The 24,563-nt window shown below is 35.4% G+C and overlaps 1 protein-coding gene across 3 annotated transcripts in view; it reads right to left on the bottom strand.

Annotated features, from left to right (window-relative positions):
- Window positions 1-4,747: 4,747 nt before the first annotated feature.
- The window catches only part of RAB11FIP2 (RAB11 family interacting protein 2), a 44,022-nt gene continuing 24,206 nt past the window's right edge, over window positions 4,748-24,563 (bottom strand). For 2 of the 3 annotated variants that reach the window (XM_073354243.2, XM_073354246.2), the window contains 2 exons: window positions 13,404-13,449; window positions 4,748-9,429 (listed from right to left, as the gene is read on the bottom strand). In XM_073354243.2, the coding sequence (XP_073210344.1) occupies window positions 9,202-9,429; window positions 13,404-13,449 (274 nt within the window). In that variant the 3' untranslated portion in view covers window positions 4,748-9,201. Of the gene's footprint in view, window positions 9,430-11,843; window positions 11,938-13,403; window positions 13,450-24,563 lie in introns of all 3 variants that reach the window. The other variant, XM_073354244.2, reaches the window with a different exon arrangement.

Here is a 24,563-nt window from a genome sequence, read left to right as displayed (position 1 = left end):
TGTTGAGTTATGATGAGGTCACCTGAAAAGGAGTCCCAAACTGCAACTGTCATGTGACTGGTTTAGCCAATCATAATCCATTCTTTAAAAAAATAAGTTCATGTTTTAGAAGGCTTATATAAATCTAACAAAAGACAGACAGGCAGTAGTCCTACAATTAATTGTAAGTGCACAATCCTGGAAACACGTTAGCCCCTTTTCTTCACGCTCAGTATGTCCTAACAAGAAACAAGATTAGACCATATCTCATAAAATGTGTCACCCACCTTTTTCCTTGATCCTTTAAGAGCAACATTTAGCATCTGCTGTAATCAGATTCTTTCTATTTCTCTACATTCAAAAAACAGGACAGTGAATTTGAGGCAAGCCTATTTGATGAACTAGTCCTTGAGACTCTACACAGAACTTTAGCTACATTAGTTTAACACAAAGATTAACAGAAACATATAGGTGTAAGTTTATTTTTAAAAAGATCTTTTTTAATTTATACATGCAAAATAAAAGTTATACCAGAATTTGCCCAGATACCAATTTAATGTTTCTAATGTTATTCTTTCTATATATAAAGCATATGTATATTGCTGCAAACACTTATTTAAAAAAGCCCAAATAATTATACAATACTGCCCAACACTACAATAATTATTGATGTATTGTAAGTTGTGGTGTTTTAGACCATTACTGTAGAATATTGTAGCATATTTTTATAAGGGAATGTGAAAGCTATTAAAAAAGATTAAATGAAATTTCTAAATCTAGAATGGAATCATGTATGAAACTATTTCAGAATGATTGTAATTACTCACAGCCTAGACAAATGGAATCATTGAGTCCATAATTCAGGTCTAAAACAAATATATAAAAAACCCTACTTGGGAAGATCAGGTTCATGTTCATTAACATATTTATTAAGTAAATTATGATTATAAAATATCAATATATTTAAGCCATATAATTGTTCACTATTTGCAAGTTAGTTAAATGCACAATCCTTTATAATTACAAACTTTATAATAAAGGGACAATAGAACATACTGATAACTGAACAGTCAACAGCTGTTATTAAAATAGGTTATTATGTGGTTTCTGACTGTGTTCTGGAATCAGTATATCGACATAACTGGTGCAATAAGAAGACATCTTCCTTATGCCATTGTACGAGTCTTTTACAAATGACTTAAAATTCATTAATTTTAAAACTAGTCACTTTGATGGACCCTCTAAAGGGATCCAGGGGAGTCAATTTTCAAGGAATTCTTAATGTAAGCAGCAGATATCTGAGAAGGAAGCCCTCATCACCTAAGCATGAATCATTTACAGAAGGAGGTGAGGTGACACATTTCCGCATTTTCCTTGTTATAGAGTCATTGACACCTTGTGACAGACACCTATATGGGGCAACAATAGAGGCAATCTGGTCTGCCACGTGATGAATCCAACACCAGATCTCTTGAGGCACTTTCTAACTTCCCAGTGAAACTGGTTAGTTTAATCCCTAAAGATTATAAAAGTGTCCAGGTGGAGGTGACAGCTGGTTGAAGCTCTTCACTTTTGCCTGACATCTGCCTTATAGGTAACACCCTACTAACTAATCCATCTGCTAAACTTCCCAGTGTTAGCTACTCCTGCTGCATTATTTCATTTCTCCCATTTTCAGTGTGATGCTGATCCTGCTAATAAAGGATGCCACATTCAGTTCACTTGAAGAAAGAATCTGGCACATGTCTAGCAATTGGTTCAATGGGATATTAGTGGTATTTGGATCAGATGCCCCAATGTATAGCCTAAAGACAATTCTTCTCCCTTCATCAATTTGCTTTGTTATATTCAATATTTTATTAGCTCAAAGACAAGATGCATGGTGAAAAGAAAAGACAATCACAGGAAATGGTTCTCTTTCCCTTAATTGGTTCCATTTTAAAATGTTTGGGATATAAGCATGAGTGCTATCAATACCTTTTAAAAATGATTATTTTTAAACTAAAAGCACATCAGAACTTAGTCACAGATTGTGCTTCTGAGTATAAGCCAATCGTTTTATAAAACGCACTCAGAGTATGTCTAAATGCTGTACAAAAAAACCACTATATAAATATTGCAAATTCCAGATGCCAACCAGCCCATGCTGATTCTGTGTACTGACCTTTATTTAGCTATTGCAGACACAATGTCCTGAAGTCCCCCACTTCTCAAGTTGCATTTTATTTTGCATGGTAACACCTTAAGAGCCTGCCTTGGAGAAACAGCACCATTTTAAGCTGACAGCACTGTATGGGCACCAGGACTAGGCAGATTTCCTTAATAGTTATTCTTACTCTTACCTCTCATAAAATGATGCTCATTATAGAATAATTCCAACATTTAATGTACTAGTGCAGAGCCAATGATAGGCTTTTTTGGTCATTATTTATAGTTTTACTGAAGAACCCAAAATTACAAAAAGGGGCAACATGTCCTAAATAAGCTGCGGACCAAGCTAGCAACAATAATTAAATAAAAATAGTATACAGTTTGGTCTGTTATTAAAATACAGAAATGAGATCTTGAGCTTTGTTCTGATGAGCACTGCAATCAACCAATTTTGGTTTACATAGTTGGAGAGGTACTGCCCCCTTCCTGTCCCTTGTAGATTATATCTAAGGATTTTAGTAGCCCTCTCAATTTATGTTGGTTTTTTTTTAAATCTGTAATTCAACTTTCATTGAGGGTTTTGGAGGGCGGGGGGGGGGGGAGAGAATAAAAAGATTACAACCAAATCTAATATAGAGAATCTGAAAGCTATAGAATCTATCCAGAACTATATCTAAGAATTTATATTGCCCCTATAACCACAGTTTTTGAGCACATAACAAACACTGATTTTATCTTCACAACAGTCCTGGGATGTGGGGACATATCTTCATTTTACAGGTTTAGAGAGATTAAGGTCTAGAACATCTGTGGCATAGCTGGGGATTGAACCCATATCTGCAGTGCAGTGCTTTAAAAGACCATTTTTATTTTCTTCAGCTGGAAAGGACAGACCTTTTAGCCCCCTATTCAGTGAGGAGAGTTGAAAAGCTCCTGAGGAGGGCAAGTAGCTAGGGCGAAGGGAAAGCTAGAGCCAAGGAAAAGTTGCAGAAAAGTGGGGGGAAATCTACAGTAAATTGACTAAAATTTTCCATTACCAACACTTGGCATAGATGCCTCAAAACACAGCAGCACTTGTGAACCTCATTCTCAAGACCGTATTGAGAACTAAAAATCAGTAACTTTCTGGTGGCATAAGCTCCAGAAGGCAACATGTAGGGACTGACCTATTCAAGAGACAAGTCCACCCACTAAAAGAAAGTCAAAATCCAAACAGCTGTGCATGTATCGGAATAAATTCTCCACCTTGAGGAGCGTTGCTCTCAACTCCTCCCCAACATCAGGTGAAATTACTATTGTCCTGGGTTAGGCTCCACCCTCAGGTTGCCCCAAGGAAGTAGAGGGGCAGAACAAGAATTAGACTGGGTGGCTTTAGTATGGATTCATGGGTTCAATTGCACCCGCAGAAATCATGAAGCCCAGGCCCTGTGTCACGGTGGCTCTGCTCCCACCCAGCTCATCCCACTGTGCGATGTTATCAGAGTCGTATGCTGCTTTGGATACCGAAGAGTAAAATCTCCCAGAGGGAATTTGGGAGGTGGGGATCGGGAGATGCCCCCAAAAGTCCAGGAAGCAGGTACACGTGGCCAGGATGCTGGCTAAGGGCAGGGCCTTCCCCCACTCTGAGCAGCCGGACCTCGATGCTGAGCAGAACTGCGTTCCCCAGAACATATCAGGTGGGGTCTCTCTCACTGACTTGTGTAACTGGGACCGTCCCCAGGGTGGCTGTGCAGAGTAAAGCAGGCCCTGTGCTAAGGCCTGGTGTACCCATTGAATCAGAAGGCTACATCTGCCACTGAATGAGGTCCTTTATATTGATAAAAACAGGTGAAAACATCATCCTTACTGATGGGATTGTGGAAAATATGACTTCTTTGGAGCGCCCTAGTTGTAATCTCTCTCTGAATGGATTCTGTTTTGAAATTGTTAGAGAGGGAAAGTGATGTGGATTATATATCTCCTATCATTATCTTCCATGGATGATTGTCAGCATGGTAAGTGCCACCCCAGACATTAGTATCAAAGCCCTCATTACTATATGTCAGGTTTCAGAGTAGCAGCCATGTTAGTCTGTATTCGCAAAAAGAAAAGGAGTACTTGTGGCACCTTAGAGACTAACAAATTTGCTTGAGCATAAGCTTTCATGAGCTACAGCCGCTGTAGCTCATGAAAGCTTATGCTCAAACAAATTTGTTAGTCTCTAAGGTGCCACAAGTACTCCTTTTCTTTTTGCGATTACTATATGTGATGTTTTTGCTGTATGAAGTCAGAAGGGGATGGGGTTTGGTGACTGTTTCCTCTATATTAAAAGACACACACACAGCACAATGGAACAAGTCAGGTCTCTTTCAACAATTATGTTCTCAAGAGGGTATTCTAAGAGGAAGCTTCCAAGCAGCTATGAAATACATTTACAACTGTCCTTGAGAAAATACACTCTTTGTAATTCTCAAAAGCATGGTCACTATGTCCTGAAACTACACATTTGATTAGAATGCTGAAATCTTGCATAATTTTGCACACATATTAGACACATATTAAACTACAAGACATTTGCTGTAGTGCACTGGGTTTTATTAGCGTTACACATGCAATACTGAATGAAAATGAATTCAAATATTAAAATGACGTATTTTAATCAACTAAAGAGAGTTCAACACCTTGTGCATATAATATAACAAAAACGTTTCATGCAATATCGTATGTATACAGTTGTCACGGGTGCATATAGTTGTGAATCTCTAACTTTAAAAATGTACACAAGCTACCATTCATTGCACGAGACAAATCAACCCTTTTGTTTTAAGTAATGCTCACATCTTTTACAGACCTCCTATATAACTTGGATCTTCAGCATTTTATTGTACCTAACATAATACAGGCCAGCTGGAAGCTTCTAAGAAGAATAAGAGTGACTGTATCATTTGTAATACACTTAACAGCAAATAGAGTGGATTTTTCAACATACAAATTATGAAAGATAAAATAAATGCTGTCTTTGCCTTTCTCAACAGAAATAAATCTCCCAACCCTTCATAAACAGATTAAAGTGCCACCTATTGCATATTAAACACTTCCAGCGACTATATCTAGATTTAGAAGTTATAAATCCCTGAAAACAGGGGTTTAGAATGAAAATACTGATAAACCCTTAAATCTAATATCAGGAACACAGCAGTGCTATAACCCTTCACCATTTACCTCAAAAGAGAGCAAGTGGATCAAGAGGCTATAACCATTTTAAAATGCACAACTGACACCTCTAACATAACTACCGTAGTTATGGATACACAAACAGCAACAAAGCATGAGTTTAGTTTAAAAACTTGGTGTAGGACAACTTTTTTTTTAAAGCTATAGGTGTAAATAAAACTCCAGTGCAGTAGTAAAAGTATTAAGACAGCAGTTCTGTTTCTTTTAAGATGCACCTAGTTAAAGAAAAGACATCCTTACAGCAAAATAATGCAAGCTGGTTACTAATGAGCTCAGTTCTGTTTGGGTCCCCATTTGTAGAACCCTTTCAAATACAAGGCATCATTTTTATAGTTGGAAAATTACAACTAATTCTTGATTTACAGACAACAGCACTAGATGGAGTTATGTATAATATATGGATAATGCTACACTCATTGGTAGGTGGCAAAACCAAGCTCAACATAAAATACAGCAGCAAAAAGTAATACATAAATATTAAACAGACTTATTGAATGGCAAGAAGTTCATTGGTTATTTACAACTCTAAAATATTGCCTTGATATTCATTCAATTAAGTAGTTAAACACATTGCTAGTACCAGAGCTGTTTCAAAGGAATATTTCAAAGTACAGTACATATACTGATGAAGCTTCATGTTAATTTTTCAGAGAAAAGATCAATAAAAGTGTGTGGATTGCCACTGTTTTCATCTTTAGATTTTAGAGTACTGAAAGATGGATTGTGTGTGGTAAGGTATTACAGATTCAGAAGCTGTTAGAAGATGCTTTTATAGTGTTATGCTTAAGAGTAAAATCAACAGAAATTTCCTTGTGTCTTATACACATACGGAATATTCTGCATGAAGTGTTTTGATTTGAAAATTTTGCATGGTCCATAAAATACTTTTACAGTGAAGATGTCCTTGAAAAATAGCCTGTAAAAATCCCCACAAAATGTGAATCATTTTAAAAAACCTACTTAAAGAAGAAAAGCATGTGCATTTAATATCTTTCCAAAATTAAACCAAAAATAACTTGTACCTTAAATTACACAAACACTGTACAAATATTTTTATAGTTGTACATGCTTCATTCTGCATACTTTAGTAATTGTACCTTTTTCTAAGCTACATTTGTCTTTATCTCCCTTTTTGTGATAAACTAGGAGAAACAAAAGGTGCTTTTATTCAGTTACAGATCAGATAAAGAACTAGATAGCACATTAAAAATTTCACTAAATTTCTTCACTAATGCAGTAAAATTGATCTTTTTGCTACCTTTAATCTGCTTATCATTTCTGCTATGCAAATATGTCAAATGATCTACTTTTAATCAATTATGCATTTTGATATTCCACATTAACATTCCAATAGAAGTCATTTCAGAGGTTCTAAATACAGTAATGTTTCATTTCAATAACTATAGGTTGGCTTGGAGAAGTTTAAAGTCATTGGGGAATATTTTCCTACTGGTTTGCTTGTGAAATTCCTATTGATATGTATAAGACAGTGATGAGAGAAGAAACCTTACAAACGTAGGATCACATAGCGCTAGTGATTTTTGAAATTAATGTGGAGTTCAGCTTCAAATTCAATGGCACATTTCCCCAGTATATATAGAAGTCATTAGCTTTAGACAAACTACTCTAAAATGTTTGAGAATCTTTGTGGGAATACTGAATAATTGACATACAACCTTGTATAATTTCTAAATTAAAATCTCCTTCAAGTGCAAAAACTAACTGAACAATAAATGAACTGTAACTTAATATGCTATCTTTGGCACTTTGAATATATTACAATAAACTTAGTCATTTAGAGTTAAGTAGACAAAAGAACATTCATATTGGTTTATGAGGTACAATACCTGATGAATCCTTGGGTGGTCTTAATAGCAACTACTTAGTAAATCAGGCCTTAATCCTGAAACATGATCTGCTAACGCAGAACACTACAACCAGGAGGAGTCTCACTGTAGTCACTCCGCCCAAGCATAATGGTTCATGCTAATATAGCCCAACACAGGGTCAGGACTTTCATACTTAACACTTTTTATGAACCTGGCACAATCAATCTTTTTTCCCATCCCAGGTACTGTCCCACGTCATTTTGGAGAATGAAAAGTAAAACAAGAAATAAAGTCAAGAAGTGAAAAGTTATTTACACTGTACAAAGAAATAATTTTCTTCGGAGTACAATGCAATGCTGTTGTAATATAGTTACATTGTCAAGAGGTCTCTGATTCCAATGGTTTATCTCATAGTGTCCAGAATCAGAACAATTCAAGGTGGATTTATTCATTTTTGAAGTCTTAAACATGAAAAAAAAAAGTCTTATTCTTTAAAACAACAACAAAAATTGGAAGTTTAGGCTTTTTTCCTCCTCAGAAAAGCCCACCACATGCCAGTGCAAGAAAAATAAGCAGTTTACAAGAACAAATGGAGAAAACAAAAAAACAAACAATCCTGCCACCATGCACATAAAATTTTCTTTCAAAACCAAGAATTTTAACTTCTTAAATCCAATGCTATTATATTCTCCTGCATAGGTTCTGATACACCTCAGAATTTCACAGTAACAGACAACGCATTTAAGACTTACAAGGCAATTAAAATAAAATAATTTAGTGGATATTAGTACAGTAAAGTTTTTTTTCCTTACATCATTGTTTCCCATTAGAAGTTGATTACTGTATTTGGCTGATGTGTGAAACAGTACATACTTTTGTACACCATGTTACACGCAAATATAAATGATTAGATGCATGCTTATTTAAATACCTCTTCCATCATCCTTATTAAAAGCAGACCTTCAAAATGGTTGAAAAGGAATACAGATCTCCTCTTTTTAGTTTCAGGTCTTTGTGAGGCATGCCTAAGCAATACACCCTTTTCCTAGCAGCCTTGGAAATCAAAGGAAAGATGCATCACATGAAAAACCCAACTTGAGATTGGGTCACTTTAGTTCTTCAGAATCATATCTCTAAGTCAGTCTTCTTATTTCTCTTCCTAAACTTCTTTTTTCTGCTGTAGGACTTGAGTGAAAAAAGTATTAACCGCTTTATCCACCACTTTCTTCAGTCCTACTTCTGACTTGGTTAGCATTTTGTTTACACTATTTTAATGTATAAAAAGGCATGCAATAACTTTACACCAAAAACCCATATCGTAATTAGCTTTTAACTTACTGATTTCAAAGTTCAATGTTCATTGTTCACAAAATCCAGAATTTATGTGTGAAAATAACTGATTGAAATACATGCCATTGTTGAACTGACATGACATTTTAAAACATTCTTAAAGTGTACTGTACAGGATATGGCATTTCCTCTTTGTTTCCACTGCTTCTCTCTAATAAATGCTGAGAATTAACTATATTGAAATATCACATTGCAACAATCCATATTCACATCCGGCAAAACGTACCATACAGACTTTAGCATGACACCCGTGATGGAATGCTGTAATATCAAAAAGAGTGACTCTGCATAATAGTGCATCAATAAGTAGTAAAAGTAGACATATGGTATCAAACCGCAACAGGGCTAGGAGTAAGTTATCATGTAAAACAACTGAATGGACATTTTCAAGGTGTATTATTTACAGTACTGCAAGTAAAATATAGCTAACTGTAATTTCCAAAAAAGAATGTGAGAAATTCATCTACTATATCTCCTATTTGTTTTTTCAAAGTTCTTTAGTAAACATAGCAGACTACTAGTTTTGACGGTCCCTGCCAGCATTTGGAGGACAAAACCCTGAATCTCTCAGAATGGGAAAGGAGTGGACAATAGAACAAAATTAAGAAATCAAAATGTGTAGTGCAAAATGTCCTTCCATTAACACATTCAATAAAAAGAACCATGAAGCGTTATTGCCTTAGCTTTTGGAAAATTTGCCAGCTCTTCGAGAAGGTTCATATGGCACTCTGAGAATACTAGGTGTTTCCTCCATTACTCGTACAAGAAGATTGTCAATGTAGTCCTCAAGTTCACGGATATGGGTGTCTTTCTTCCTAAGTTGCTCTTTATGTTTCACCAGCTCCTGCAAGACCTCTTCATATGTAAGATTACGGTACCCTGCAGTGGCATCAAAAGGATTTCCATCCTATAAATGAAAAAACATCACAAAATTTTAGTAGGCATATGGGAGACAATCCAATATTGTGAATTAGTTGAGAGGTTATGAAACAGAAAGTCACTTATGATATTGCTTTCAAGCAGGGTACACCTCACATCCAGAAATAAGCTTCTCTCCATGGTAATATAATGCCCCTAAAATGACTGACCCACCAAGGAGGGGAAGAAGCAAGACAGCCCTGGACTATTCAAACCTTACCACCACTATTTTGAGTCCTCTTTCTTTTATTGTTCATCTTTTGAGATGACTACAACAAAGACTCTATCTAGCTTTTTAATGACATCAGGACCCATCTGTCTCTAATTTTCCATTCTTGGCCTTCAGTGGCTCTCCAAGTCCTGGCCTCACTCTCTGCTTATTGTATATTAGAACTCCTTATTTTATATTTTGGATGAAGTTAAAAAGCTGCACGAGAGCACTAATTGCACAAGAGCACTTACCTAGAAAGGAGAACTAACAGAAGCTGAAAAAAGCATGTGCTGCACTGAATTCTAAATTAAGTAGCAAGAGAAACAGCAACATTTCCAACAGTGCTTTCTGATGATTCACTACGTGTAGAAGTATTAACAGAGATGGGTACGTTTAATTCCCGTAATAAAAGCAATGTACAATCCAGGAAACTATAACCCTGAGTGCCTTATTTTCTACTGGGGAGAGATAACATATAATTAAGAAAACGATAATTAGCAAGAGTGGGTTTATGAAAATAATAGCACTGTTAGAGTGTATAATAATTAGCTTTATCTAGTTCAGAGACTGGGACATTTAAAGATATAAAACATTTGACTAAGTAAAATCATCTAACCTATCAATCCTGAACCATTGACTTGAATATAAGGTGAAGTAATTCTTGCTTAGGAGATATTTTTTGTTTACATTTGAATCTTCTCATTAAAAATGATAAATCAGGCACAATCAGCAACCACTCTGAGCAGTAGATACATACAGAAGTAGCCTGCTTCACTCCTTTTCATTTCAGCACAGCTCAATATTTACACTTTGGCACGCATCTCATCATTAAAATATGCAGGTGGCCAAAGTTTTCAAGTAGGGCTAATTAAAAGTGATGGTGTATTGCAAATCAGTTGGAATGCTACAAGTTAACCAACCTCTCTCCATCAATTGTTTTCTATTAGTAACTCTTGGCACTATTTAACATTTTAGGATTTCTGACTGATTCTGTGAGATTTAATTTCAGCTAAACATCAGCATTTACTAACAGTTAATTTGCTATTGTCAATTTACTAAAAAATCATCATAGCAGATAATTTCTTTCCCTTCATAAAAATACCTAAGTTGGTGAAACTTCCAATAATATGTACAGAATAGAAAGCATTTCCAATTCTTAGTCATTCACGTATTCTGCACATTTTCGTCCACTCTGAGGAAGGAAATTTTTCTGTTTACAGTACTAATACTTCATATATATCAGAAAAAAATATTAACACTTCCATGTCTAAAAATAAAGGGCTTGCTCAATTTTATAAATTGGAAAACATTTAGATCCAGTATGCAATGATGTTTTTAACTATTAAATATTGTTTCCCATACATAATATATATGTTTTAAGAGGTTTTCTTACATTCTTTTTTCACCAAAACATCAAGCAGATATACAAGAAAATTCCAGCTAAAGAAAAATAATGATTCAACTATATATCAGTATGTCTTTAATACTTAAGGAAAGGACAATGCCAACACTATGGGGATAACTCACATTTTGGTTGTAATTTTCCATTTGAACATTTAGGCAACACAGCACGTTAAAAGATTAAGGAATAATCTAATTTTTACTTTTAAAAAAAAATTGCTACCAAAGTTTTACTCGGACACAATTATCTTATAAAATTTAAATTTTAGCAAAAGATTTTAAATAGCAAAATATTTAAAGAAGGGTTGTCCTAGTAACCAACTTTATTGGGGTACAAACTGACATCCACAGCAACTGAAGGAGAGCTACAGAGATAAGATAAAGGCTTGACATTCTCTGATCCTATTGTTCTAATGAGGAATTTTGCTCTGGGAATATCATCTCAGCTGCTTTCACATCTTTTGTCCTCCATGCTTCATCTCCCTTTCAGTTCTTAATTAGGCCTTAAAGAGCTCATGCTGCCCTTTCAATTGGCTACTGCTCCTGTTTAAACATTGCTTTCAGAGACAGGTGTTGGCACCAGAGTAGAAGATATACAAACTTAATTGCTAAACACTACATCCAAGGGAAGAAGAAAAAAGTTACTTGGTGGAGGGCTATTATTGCAGAATCTAATATAAATGACTTCAAATATCTTAACAATAATCATGAACATTCAAATTTTTCAAATAGTTTCCTTCAAAAACTAAGGGATATAAAGATAGTGTCTTCTCCTCTTAATTATATCTTACATTAAATGAACACCACCTCAGAATCCTGCAACTGACATTTAGCATAGCTGGTATTCCAAAGAAACATCACAACATCAAGGATTTCTTTTATCACCTTTAAATAAAATAATTCACATCATATTTCTTAAAAGAATTCTAACGATGCTTTTACCAACAATAAATTACATGATTTGAGGTAGTACATTTACAAGCACATGGAAACTGTAATTAAGGTTACTTTACAGACAATAGCTGCTAAGTTAAATCAATTTTTTGATGTTGCTTTTTGTTAGAGATTAAGTAACTGCTTGGTAGAATTCAGCTTACTATCTGATCAAAGGCAGTCTTCATACATTCCGACATCTCCCACCAGTTTCTTACATTATGAAAACTTGGGCATTTATTATGAAACATCAAAAGTTATTGCAAGTCATTTACATAATATAGTGAAATACAAACAGTATAAAGTCCTATCTATTTGTCTATGCAACTTATTTTTTTAAGAGGGAAAACAAACCCACTTTTAAAGATCTGATCTGCTCATAAAAGAAATTGTAGCAAGATTATATTTTCTTTTGTACAAAGAAATTACATAGTAAATGTGTAGAATTTTTTTCTTTATTTCTTAGTACACACTATATTTTTGCTATTTCTAGGGCCAAACAACTATTCCAAAGAATAACTTCAAGTTTCTTTATTACAAGGCCTTATTGCTGTTCTTCATTAGGTTGTTCATTTGTTATTTGTACTTCTAACCATAACATAATTTACTCATTTTCCTAAACCTGCAGATGACTTGCATTTTGATTAGCCTACTAAAAACTGTCCTTCATAAAGAATCATAGACTTCACAGATGGGAAACACCTGTTAAAATCATCTAGACCAGGGGTTCTCAAACTTCATTGCATCATGATGCCCTTCTCACAACAAAAATTACGGGGGGACTGAAACCTGAGCCCACCCAAGCGGCGGTGGGGGTTGGGGGGTAAGCAAAGCTAAAGCCCAAGGGCTTCAGCCCCAGGGAGGGGTCCTGTAACGTTAGCCCTGCCTTTCAGGGCTGAAGCTCTCGGGCTTTGGCTTTGACCCCAGGCGGTGGGGCTCAGGCTTCGGCTTCTGCCCCAGGCCTCAGCAAGTCTAAGCCAGCACTGGAGACCCCATTAAAACGGGGTTGCGACCCACTTTGGGGTTCCAACCCACAGTTTGAGAACTGCTGATCTAGTTCATCCCCTGCCAATGCAGGATTGTTTGCCAGGCAACACATTCTAGTGCTTTGTCCAAACTTATTTCAAAATGGCTGAAGCAAAAAGTGTCTCACTACTTCCCTTGGGAAGATCTATTCTACACTATAACTTCAGCGGTTATTCCAAATACTCTGCAAAGTCTCTTTTCAGTTCCTTTGAATTAACCCAGTCTCCGACCAGGAAAGAGAGACTTTTGTTAAGAATTGCTGGATAAAACAAGCAGAAAAGTTTTTAAAATGTTCATATTAGAAGTTAGAATAAATAACCAAACATGGTTTTTATTATTTCAGGCACCAAGTAGGTGGAGAACTGATAGTTCTCCATTACGTTGTCACTCACCATTGTTTTCCTGAGGTCTTCAATGCTTGCAGGATTCATAGTAAAACTACGGGAATAACAAAAAACAAAATATTACAGGTATGTACTCATCAACAAAAACACCATTTTGAAAATAACTTTGTACCGAATGTCAACATTACTAAAATAGCTTATATGAAATGTAGAAACAGTCACATAATTTCTTGACTTCAAACACATTTAAGAAAGACACAAAATCAAAGATAATTTTCATAAAACAATATGTAAGCAACATTTCTAAAACCTGTAAATATATTAGAGTTAAAATCATGATATTATAATTATAATGACCATTAAACACAGAAATTAAGGCTTTGGGGAGATGGTTGCAAATGATAATTCAACAATTTGCTCTGCAGTAGTATGCAAAATGCATTTTTCAGAACTTTATGATTTTAGATCAAGTTAAAACTCACATTTTCATTTTTTGAAATCATGTTTTCTACTCTAAACATACATGAAATTGCTATAATTTTTCATTGAAAAATAGAAAAAAAGCCTTTTAAAGATTTTTGTTTTATTTTGTTTTTTTGGTAAGTGAATCAACTGTTCAACCCAGAGTCCTGGAAATTCAGGTTCTCTACAGATGAGACCAGGTAAACTTCAGATAATGAAAGTCACAGTTTGCACATATCACAGTGTCATTATGCTTCAACTTGACCTGAGAAAGATCATCTCCAGAGATGAGATGCTAATACAATTTCCATGTCCACTTCGTCATACACATCTAGACTGAAATTGTCATTACAAAGGTACCAATTAATGCCAATTTTTCTGGTGTCTTTTTACTGGAGATCTGCTTTTCAGAAACCCAGTTCAAATCACTAGCTCATTTTATAGGTTGAAAAACCATCTCACATTAACAATGCTTACCCCTACCAGATCTAATATGAAACAATTTTTTTCTCCTTCCAGTTTTATACTACTTGTCTAGCTTTTCTTCCTTGCTCAACACTACTGCTGCTAGTTTTATTCTGATACAATTCTTTTAACACATTTAGCTCCTCACCCCTCTTGCTCAATTTTCCAAAATCCCCGTTAGTAAACTTCCCACAGAACTTCTTGTAGCCCATTGCTTTCATTTAGCACGTACCTCGGACTCCCCTACTCCCTGCAGCAGTCATAAACAAGTATGTTTTGGTGATCCAGTAGTGCGCACACACATTTAGAATGCTTTGGTTACAGTGTATTAATAAAAATTAAATAAGTATTTAACACTGGACAATATATACTTCATTTATCTGTTTTTATATGGTCAGACTAAAGGACAAGGTACAAATATAAATAGCAACATGCTTTAAAAGAAGCATAATAAGATCAATAAATAACCACTCAAACCTATTAAATTATTCACATATAAAAACACAGCTATTTTAAAATTTTCCCAAATTAACTGGGACAACAGACTGCTGATATGGATAATACTAACGTTGCCACTGTCAAAGTGGCAGGCATGTATGTATATATGGTAATTTTCTGAATATATTTTCATTTTCAAAACCAATGCTTTTGTATCCTTTTATAGTTGTTACAAATGATTACTGAAATAACACTTACTCTCTGGAAAATGGGTTCAGATTCTGGATTATAATAATAAATTATTCGACAGCATTATTTTTAGTCCCTGTATTATATATCACAAAATCTACTATTTGGTAAGACTGTAAAGGTTATATATAGCCCAGGAGCACACATGTACTGAAAGTGCTGAGGCTGAAGCTTGCTGGCAGAGCTTTTGCCAAAGGGCCCTTCTCAATGCTTGCTTGCATGTAACCTGTATCAAACCATTCTGATCAATCCAAAGCCTTCTTGGCTCATGAGTAATGAATTCACCTTTAAGTTTTAAAAGGAAGAAGAAAAAAAATCTCAGTAGCCTAGTACTCATGAATACATTAAACAAGCCGGTGCATGAAAAAAGAAAATTAAATTTGGTAATGAAACATTTCAATTTCAGGCTACTGAAAGGTTATTACAAGCATCTGAAAGAACAATTTTAAAGCTATGAAAACACTGTACAGCATTTGTAGTTTTAATATAAAAAATTTAACCTAAAATAAGTAATGACTATTTTGTTGCTGTCCATTCCTTCCTTTGCTAAGCCTATAAACCTTTGATCATATATGTAGTTGATATGGAAGGGTGGAATGGGCATATTTTATATAGAGGCTTGAAAGGATTAAATTTTTGTTGGTAAATGTCAATTTCACTACACACACACACAGTGGAAGAAGTAATGACAGAAATAATGACAGAAATTCACAGACAGACAAAGTAAGAAAAAATGCTGCTTGAAAACATATTAGAGTTTGACTTAAGATCTACTTTGTATATTTTAACATTTTATGTTGATGACTTGTGTTTTAACGGTTATAAAGCTTTAACTTTTTGAATCTCAACATCTACTGTCATTAAATAATTGTTGTCTATTGCCCCTCCCCGCATAATTTCCTGCAATGGTGAAAATTTAAATTGATAAAAAAATGAAAAAAAAAAGTTTAAAAAGTAATATACTTCCAAATTATAAAAAAATTAAACATTGAATTTTCCCAAGCCTATTTATATAGCAAGTATTTTGCAATTATACAGCAATTAAAGGCCAAATGAGCTCTAGGAAAGTTTGGTCTTTGGTTTCTACTGAAGCACAGTGAACCAATTGCAATATTTAGAATATTACATAAAGGCTAGATTACATGAACAGTCACAATTGTGAGGGAAAAGTGTCTGAGGAATCAAGTTCTGGTTGATTTCTATTATACCAGTTTGTACAGTGATCTGAGGCGTTCTGTCCTGTTCACTAGAGAACAGTTTTGAATGAGGGGCCTCTTTCATCAGGTATTGTCCACACATCTAAAGGCAGGAACCCTCTCACAAGGTCTGCCTTTTAGTCTCACACTGACGTGTCAAACACATGATGAACTACTCATTCATGGCTGTCTTTTGTGATCTGTTCTGAGAACAAAAAAAAAATGAGTTAAGTAAACTGGATCGAATTAGCTTGGTGAAAACCAAGAATGTCTTTATTTAATGAAGTGTGGCGTTAATTTGGGATACCTTTCTTTTGGAACAGTTTCCTCATGTTAGACAAGATACAGAATAATACAATGACTGCTCAACTGAGTTTCTGAAAGGTTAAGGAAGCAAGATCTTTTATAGCATTGAACCACTTAAACGCTCCTGTGAAGTAAGTTCTGAGATACCTGCTCTTTTTATCTGCTATTATGGAAGAGTAACAGTCACTACACAATAAATCTGTATTTTGAAATTAGAAATGTAAACCATTGGGAGTACTGACCTTTTTAAAACTGAAAAACATGCACACTTAGTATGACACAGTGGGCATCTTAATTCCATCTACAAAATTAGCAAGTGTTATGTTTGGTACGTAAGTAACTGCAATTGCACACAAATATGACAGCCAGATTACAAATGAAGCACACACTATTCAAGTTTTAAGACATAAGTGGGAAATATTCTCCTTCCCAATGAAGCAGGAAGAAACAGGTGCTCTGAAACCTTGTAATTTTTTAATTTTTATTTTTAAATGAGAAGGTCTACTAACGAACTTGGGAGCTCCATGGTCTCATTGAGCCTAGCATGGTTTCCTGCCAGCTCCTCCAACCAGAGGTGAGCCTGAGCAGTTCCAGACTCTCTCAGCTGTACTCATAACTCACTAATTGAGAACCCTAGAATACCTTTAAAATTGCAAATATAGGTTTTTCTGCATGTGTTGTGTATTTGAAGTTACTGGGTTCTTTTTGTTTCTTTTGTTTCATAATGCCACACCCTTAACTTAAATTTATTATTTTATTTGACTATAATTATGTAAAAAGAAACAAAATGACATACCCCTTTACACTATATATAAATACAGTATTGATCATAAGCCTTTCCATCTATTCAGCAACATTTTCTTAACTACACAAGGCCATTCTGATTTTTTAACTGTCATTGATGTAAGTCACTGATGTAAACAATGCAACATGTTTCTATAGGATATGTATATCTGACTGATAAAACAAAGTATATCAGTTTTGCTGTTCTTCTAATGGTAGCAGTACACAACATAGCCAAAATAGTTAAGGTCCTATCCTTATTTTTCCCAGGGTTTGATATCCTGGCAGTGAAGTTTTTCTGTGGAAACATGACAAAAATATGTTCACAGCTTGGAAGCATTTTTTTCTGTTTGTTTTTAAAGTGTGGTTCCACTGTCAAAAATGACGGTAAAAATTGGCATTGTGGTATTTTATACTTATTGTTTCTCATTTACTTCAAAACTAAATTTGCTCAGTTTACTAAACAGCTCTGTCAACTCCTCCTGGGAACCAAAAGTCAAATTGGTTCTTTCGGGCTCACAGGTCATCACCATCAAAACTGTGTGATGTGTATGCCTGGTTACTATTTCATAAAATGGATTTTGTATGTATTGGCTATTAGAAAGGCATGCTCACATGCAAAGTAAAAATCAATTTTAACAGGATTTTGCAGCTCCACAAACAACCGTTCCAGAAGACAGGGTACCATTGCTCAGTCAGCGCATGCATGATCCTAATGTAAATGATCTATTAATTTTAGTAGGAATAGTATGTAAAGTGTAGTTTAAAATTGCCATTATAATCCAAAATGACTAAGACAGATATTAAAATAAGCTTCATTAAGATGACATTGGGCCCAAAGACGCTTAAGAAAATGAAAGAGATAATTGGTAGATCAGCTGACTTCTGCCGCTACTAAACACTGCTTATTTATTCCTTCTGCTCTTTTTTAGCACCATGATCCATGTAGCTCCTTTAACTCCCATCCTGTGTAGTAAAATAACCTCCACGTCTTCTTTCAAATCCCTCCCGTGTAATACACTACTCCTCTGAAGTGTTTTCAATGATAATCCACCCACCAATCTGCCACAAACATTATACCACCAATTTAAGATCTAGTCTACACTTAACAAGTTTTTCTGGCAGAACTATGTTAGTAAGGGATGATTTGTTTTTAAATTAGCTTAGTTATCCCAGTAAAAGCTCTACTGTAGACACAGTTATACTAGAATAAGGCGCTTTATACCAGTAATGCTTATTGTGGTTCATTAACCAGAATAAACTATACTATCATAAATATTTTTATACTGGTATAATGGCATCTACACTAGGATTTGTTGGGTTTTTTTGCCGCTTTAAGTATGTCAGCATAGTTAAAGTGGAAAAGCTTTTAACCGTATACAAGGCTTTAGTATTTGTGTGTCAGAATGGTGTTATTCCAGTTAATTTTAATGGGATTATCTATTAGAGTAAAGTTAGGCTATGCCTACACTGCACTGTCGTTGGTAAAACTTTTGTCGGTCGGAGTGTGAAAAAAAAAAACCCATCCCCAGACCAACAAAAGTTTTATTGACGAAAAGCGCCGGTGTAGACAGTGCTTTGTTGGCAAGAGAAGCTCTCCCGCCGACAAAGCTACCGCCCCTCGTTGGGGGTGGTTTTATTTTGCTGACAGGAGGGCTCTCTCCCACTGACAAAGAGCGGCTTAAATGTGTACCCTTACAGCAGCACGGCTGTAGTAACACAGCTGTGCCGCTCTAAGGTGCGCAGGGTAAACGTAACCTTAGACACATACATAAGTGTCTGCAGGATTAGGATCTTAAAACGTAAGAACTTTGAGGCAGGGATCAGATTTTTCTCTATGAATGTATAATGCAAAGCATTCTGATGACACTCAAATGAGAAAAAATAATGAAGTGTGTTTTTTCCTAGGCGGGAGAGATCACAATTAATAAAAGGGGAAAAGTACAAAAGATTGTTAAAACAGAATAAAGGGCTTTGCTTTTATCATCAAAGCAACAAAATATTGAGATGTTTGAAATGATGGTTGTCACTGCCCTGAGCTGTGCAAACTTTTGATGTAGAAGGAGTTTCAGACAAGTCCTACATGCCACATGTACAGTATTTAAGCACAATGGTGAGAAGTAGACACTTAATCCATACAACATTAAGGAAGCTCTTCTAGTTCCTATTTCGTCCATCACCCTAAAGGAATCAAGGCATTTCACACCCCTCCCATGACTCCAGATTGCCAGAACCGCTCCCAACAACTGCACACACTGCCCACAGCATGCTCTCTTCCCAATTTGCCACTGCTAGCCACATTGTCAGACTCTACACCCAGGTGCCATGCTGGCTTCCATGAATGTTCCATACCTGGTCTCTCAATGCAAACATCCCTTTATCAGTTCTACTCTCCAGAAGAGGGGTCATGACTTAGCAAAAGGGAAGTAAATCAAATCAGCAGAACAGGCCAATGAGAAGAGTATAGATGCAAAATCAGCTGCCGTGAAATGGTGTAGGAAGAAACATATTCCAATCAAGAGACCTGTCCAACATCCAAATGCCAGAAACCTAAGCTCCCTCCTAAGCACAGAAAATTCTACCTAGCATAGTCATTAGCCAATTCCCCCATGTCACTCACCTGGGAATCAGCTAGCTTCCTAAGGGTTATATTATTTATATCTGTTATTTTTATCAGGTTAAATCAGACCCTTTATTTTCCTGGAACTATTTTTTAGAATCTAAATTTTATTAAATAGTAAAACCTGTTTGAAATTTCCTGGCTTTTATTACTTTGACTTCAACTTTAACTTATTTGAAGTCACAGCTGAAACTCCCCTTCACTCCTGTCACAATGAAAAAAAGTGACTAGAAAAAAAATGACATAAGCTAAGATAGACAGACTTACCATAGTTATGATTTTATGGGTTGTCTTGGTTTGCATCACGACCATAAAAATATATTATTTTATACTTAATTTATCATGTGTGTATGATTTTTCCACCAGTTAAATACATTTATTTAATCACAGTGATATAAAATATCTAATTTTCCTTCCAATACAGCCACCTGGAAAGAGTTAGGTAGTTTGGTGGTTGTACATTACTTGAATAGTCCTTTCTAAGTTGCTCTGATCAGTTTTATGATTGAGACTTATGTTCTTGAAGATTTATGATGGTAAACAAATAAAACATAAGACATATTGGCTGTTTAAATACTTGGTTTCTAAATATCTAGAGATTAAAGCAATGTTTATAAAAAAACTGCTCAACAACAAATTTAAAAATATTACAGCTGGAGCAGTTTACTTTGACACTGTGATGAATATGCGGCAAACATTTCTAACATACTGTATGTAAATCATATTTCCCCTAAGGAGCAAGAGCTTTTTAGATATCATCTTTCACTATTCAGATTAGTTATACAATCACTACTGTGTATAACTTTTCAGTATAAAGTATGTATTTACATTAGTCTTTACTATTCAAAGTATTAAAATCTTCTTGGTTAATATATTATCAACACAGTTCAGTGAGTGCTTTCATCATATGTTACACAATGCCCATTTTATAGGTAATTTGCAAGTTACACCAATTCTTTTTTTACTTTACTTAACACGGGTATTTTTAAGGTGAAGTAGATCACTCCTATCCAAAATCTTTAGACTGTGGAATGTTTCTTTACTCAGAAGTGATGCACTTTTCAGGTTTCTTTCTTTCTTTCTTTTAAAGTAAGTTTCATGAACTTAAAATTAATTGTAAATTTATTTTCATAAAAATATATATGAATATAATCCTACCACCAACATACTCTAGGGGGAAAAAAGGAATAAATGCAGATGATATAGTTAATGAAATTCAGACCCTAACTTTCCTTCAAATATTACCAGCCATAGCAGGCTAGTAATGAAGACACCACTTCCTAGGGGAAATTACAGTGCAATATGGCAGCTATGGAAGGATGGATTGGGCACATTATTGCCATCTACTTCCCAATGAGATTCTGGTGAACAATGTTTTGGGATTCACTGCTATATAAATTGTTCTGCCACAAAGCAATCATTCAGGGCTTTCTGGAGTTTATGTGACCCACAAGGTTGCAAAAATAATACCAGGAATTGGTTGTTGCCATCCTTCTATTTTGTTAACATTTCTATGAATTTGCGAGTTAAGGAGTTAATAACAAATCTTGGATGGAAGACACTTTTTGTTGCATCTCATCCTCCATCTACATGTTGTGTATACAGACCCTGATTCTACAATAAGTTATGCACGAGCAGACTTCTGCATTCTTATGGAGCTCCATTAAAGTCAGTGTGAGGCTCCCTGTGGATTCAAGGAGCCTTGTACACAGAGAGCTCATTGCAGAATTGGGGCCTTAGACTGTAAACCCTTCAAAGCAGGAACCTTTTCCTCATATCTGAAGAGCACTTACTTTATAAATGATTTAGGGTATGTCTACAGAGGCGACGTTCAGCGCTACGGCGGCAGGGCTTTAACATGGCTGTGTAGTCTCGGCTCCAGCGCTAGGAGAGAGCTCTGCCACTGTACACTGCCACTTTACAGAGCTGAAACTTGCATCACTCAGGGGGGTGGTTTTTTACACCCCTGAGCGAAGGACGTTTCAGCGCTGTAAGTGTAGACAAGGCCTTAGTACTATACCAATAATGTTAATAATGAAACTTTACATTTACGTAGAAATTTTTATGCAGAGAACCCAAAGAACTTTGCAAAACTTAGACCACGTCACCCTCTCAATGAGGGGTTACATTAATTTTAAAGATTGGTGAACTGTGGAAAAGTGGTTGTGACTTTCCCTGGGTCACATAATAATATTCTCCACAGATCGGATAACGGAACTTAGACCCTTTGTTGCTCTAACCAATAAACCGCAATTGTTCTCAGATATTGGACTTAATCTGATCCATTGTACTAAGCAACCGTCAGCTGTTACATTGAGTGTCTATCACAACTAACAGCCTGCCTATTCATATATAAAAGAAAAGAGTGCCTGCTCAATAGAGGCAGAGAGAAAAACAGACTGAGGTGGAAGTGAAATATAGGTCAAAAACTTTTCTTAGTAATTTAGAAAACTCCAACCAAATACTTTTTAATCTGGGATTAATATTAATGTAAACTGCAACAATACTTTTAAAAGTACAATTTATGTGATTTGAAATTACATTTTTTCTTTTGAAAAAGTGCAATCATGAAATATAATAACTTTAGAACACCTTACTGGAGGTCGCTTTGTTATATTTATAAACAAAAGATAAAGGACATAATTCTCCACTGCTGTGTACCTTATGTAGCCATTTACATGTGTGCAAAGAAAATAAAAAGTTGGTGTAAAATGCCAAACGAGAATGGTAGTTTTACCCCCACTTTGCACACGTATAAATTGCAGCAGAAGTGACATGGCAGTGGAGAATCAGTTCTACAGTGGGTTGAAGGCAGATTCCGAGACGCATAATGGGGCTTTCTGAAAGTGCTGAGAGAAGAACAAGTGTGGTAGGCCATGCACAGGGGCCCTGCTGGGATGATGGTTTAAACTCTCTCAGGCCTGGTCTACACTAAAAAGTTAGGTTAAGCCAGCTATGTCACATCCCTGAGCGATGTAGTTAAGCCATCCTAACCTTTGCGGTATACAATGCTAGGTTGAAGAAAAAATTCTTCTGCTGACCTAGCTATCACCTCTTGGGAAGGTGGATTACCTACGCCAATGGGAGAACCCCTCTGCCTTTGGCATAGGTGGCATCTATATTGAAGCACTACAGTGGTGAAGATGCACCGCTGTAGCTTTTAAGGGTAGACAAGCCCTTAGAGGCAGTTTCAAATATAAGTACCTTGAAATAAGTGAACTAGCACTTTGAATACAACCACTAGATGTAAGCACCACTATTTCCAGATTACTATTAAACTTGCAAGTGTAATAATTGAATAATTGCACAGGGATTAAAAGACTATTTGAACCTCAAATATAAAGCTGCAGTGATTTTGCACGTTATGCCAGACTGAATTTTACTGCAGTTTCTATAAACAAAATTGGCTAATGACAATAACCTTAAATAAAAAAGGAATATATCTAAGCATTTAAATATTTTTCTTTTTATTAGGCATTTTTATACCAAGCTAAGAAATCTAGTTTTGAACAGATGGTGCTCTACCTGAATGATTAATGATGTTTCATCCTCAAGAGATGTACTATGGATCATTCAGGTCATTCTAGTTTAGGTTGTGTAAGCACTTGAACTATAAGGCACAAATTCAGGGATCTATAACTCAGCTCGAAAAATTCACTCCAGATTGAAATTAGGTATTTAAAGTCTCAAGGTCAAGAACTATTTCTAAAGACTTCAGAACTAGTTCTATTATTAATTTATTTTTACATCAGTGAGAAAAAAAGGGAAGTTTATCAGTTTTAGATTCTTTATGCATTGGTTTAAATTAAAAAAGAAAAAACAACTTCACTTGAATAAATGAAATTTGAGAAAATAATCTAAAGCAATTACAATTTTTTAAAGACTTGAATAGCCAATGCAGTCTGCTTTGAGTGGAGTCTACTATATATGCGCAGGAACTGAATTTCAAAGGATTTTATATGCCTTAATATGCATTTACAAGACTGTAAATGCTTGTAAAAATCTTGTAATTATTTAGTAACATGAACTTTAAGCACCATCAGTATTTATAAAATAGGTATTCTAATCAGAGATATCTGATTCGTTTACTCAAGTCAAGACCAATTCAAACTGTTAATAGAATATCCCGTAAGAGTCTATCACTGTTCCAGTCCAGCGTAGGTAGTGACTCAATCATGGAAAAGTTGCTTTGTAATGGCCTGAGGGTTGGTGGTTTCATCCCTGTTCAGAGTTCATTTGTGTGCACGTCACAAAACCAAAATCACAGCTGGCAGGTTTAGCTCAAATGTCAAGACAGAGACATGAAGATGTAACTACTTTCTCATTACAAGAGATGATCCTTCCACATCAGAGATTAAGCACACTGGCAGGGTGGAAATTCTGTACTGCTCCTGCAAGCACTGTACTTGTTCTGTGCTTCAGAAAAAGGTCGGACCGGTGCCTTGCGTACTGAATTCACAGTTCATATTAAAATTCTATAATAATACAATACACTGACTCATTCTATCATTTTCATAATATTCTCAATAGGTTAGGCGATCAAACCAGTAATCTAATTTAACTAGAAATGTGGCAATTTAGCTATAATCTCATGAATACCAGCAGAGGAAAGTGAAGAAAATAAACAAAATGCCATCCAAGTTAAAGTTAATACAGTAACAACGTATGCAGCTGCTTACAGAGAAGAAA

The sequence above is a fragment of the Lepidochelys kempii genome, chromosome 7, assembly GCF_965140285.1.
Source record: "Lepidochelys kempii isolate rLepKem1 chromosome 7, rLepKem1.hap1, whole genome shotgun sequence".
Taxonomy (NCBI): Eukaryota; Metazoa; Chordata; order Testudines; family Cheloniidae; genus Lepidochelys; species Lepidochelys kempii.
Note: the sequence above shows the minus strand (reverse complement) of the source record. Positions and strands in the feature narration are given on the sequence as shown.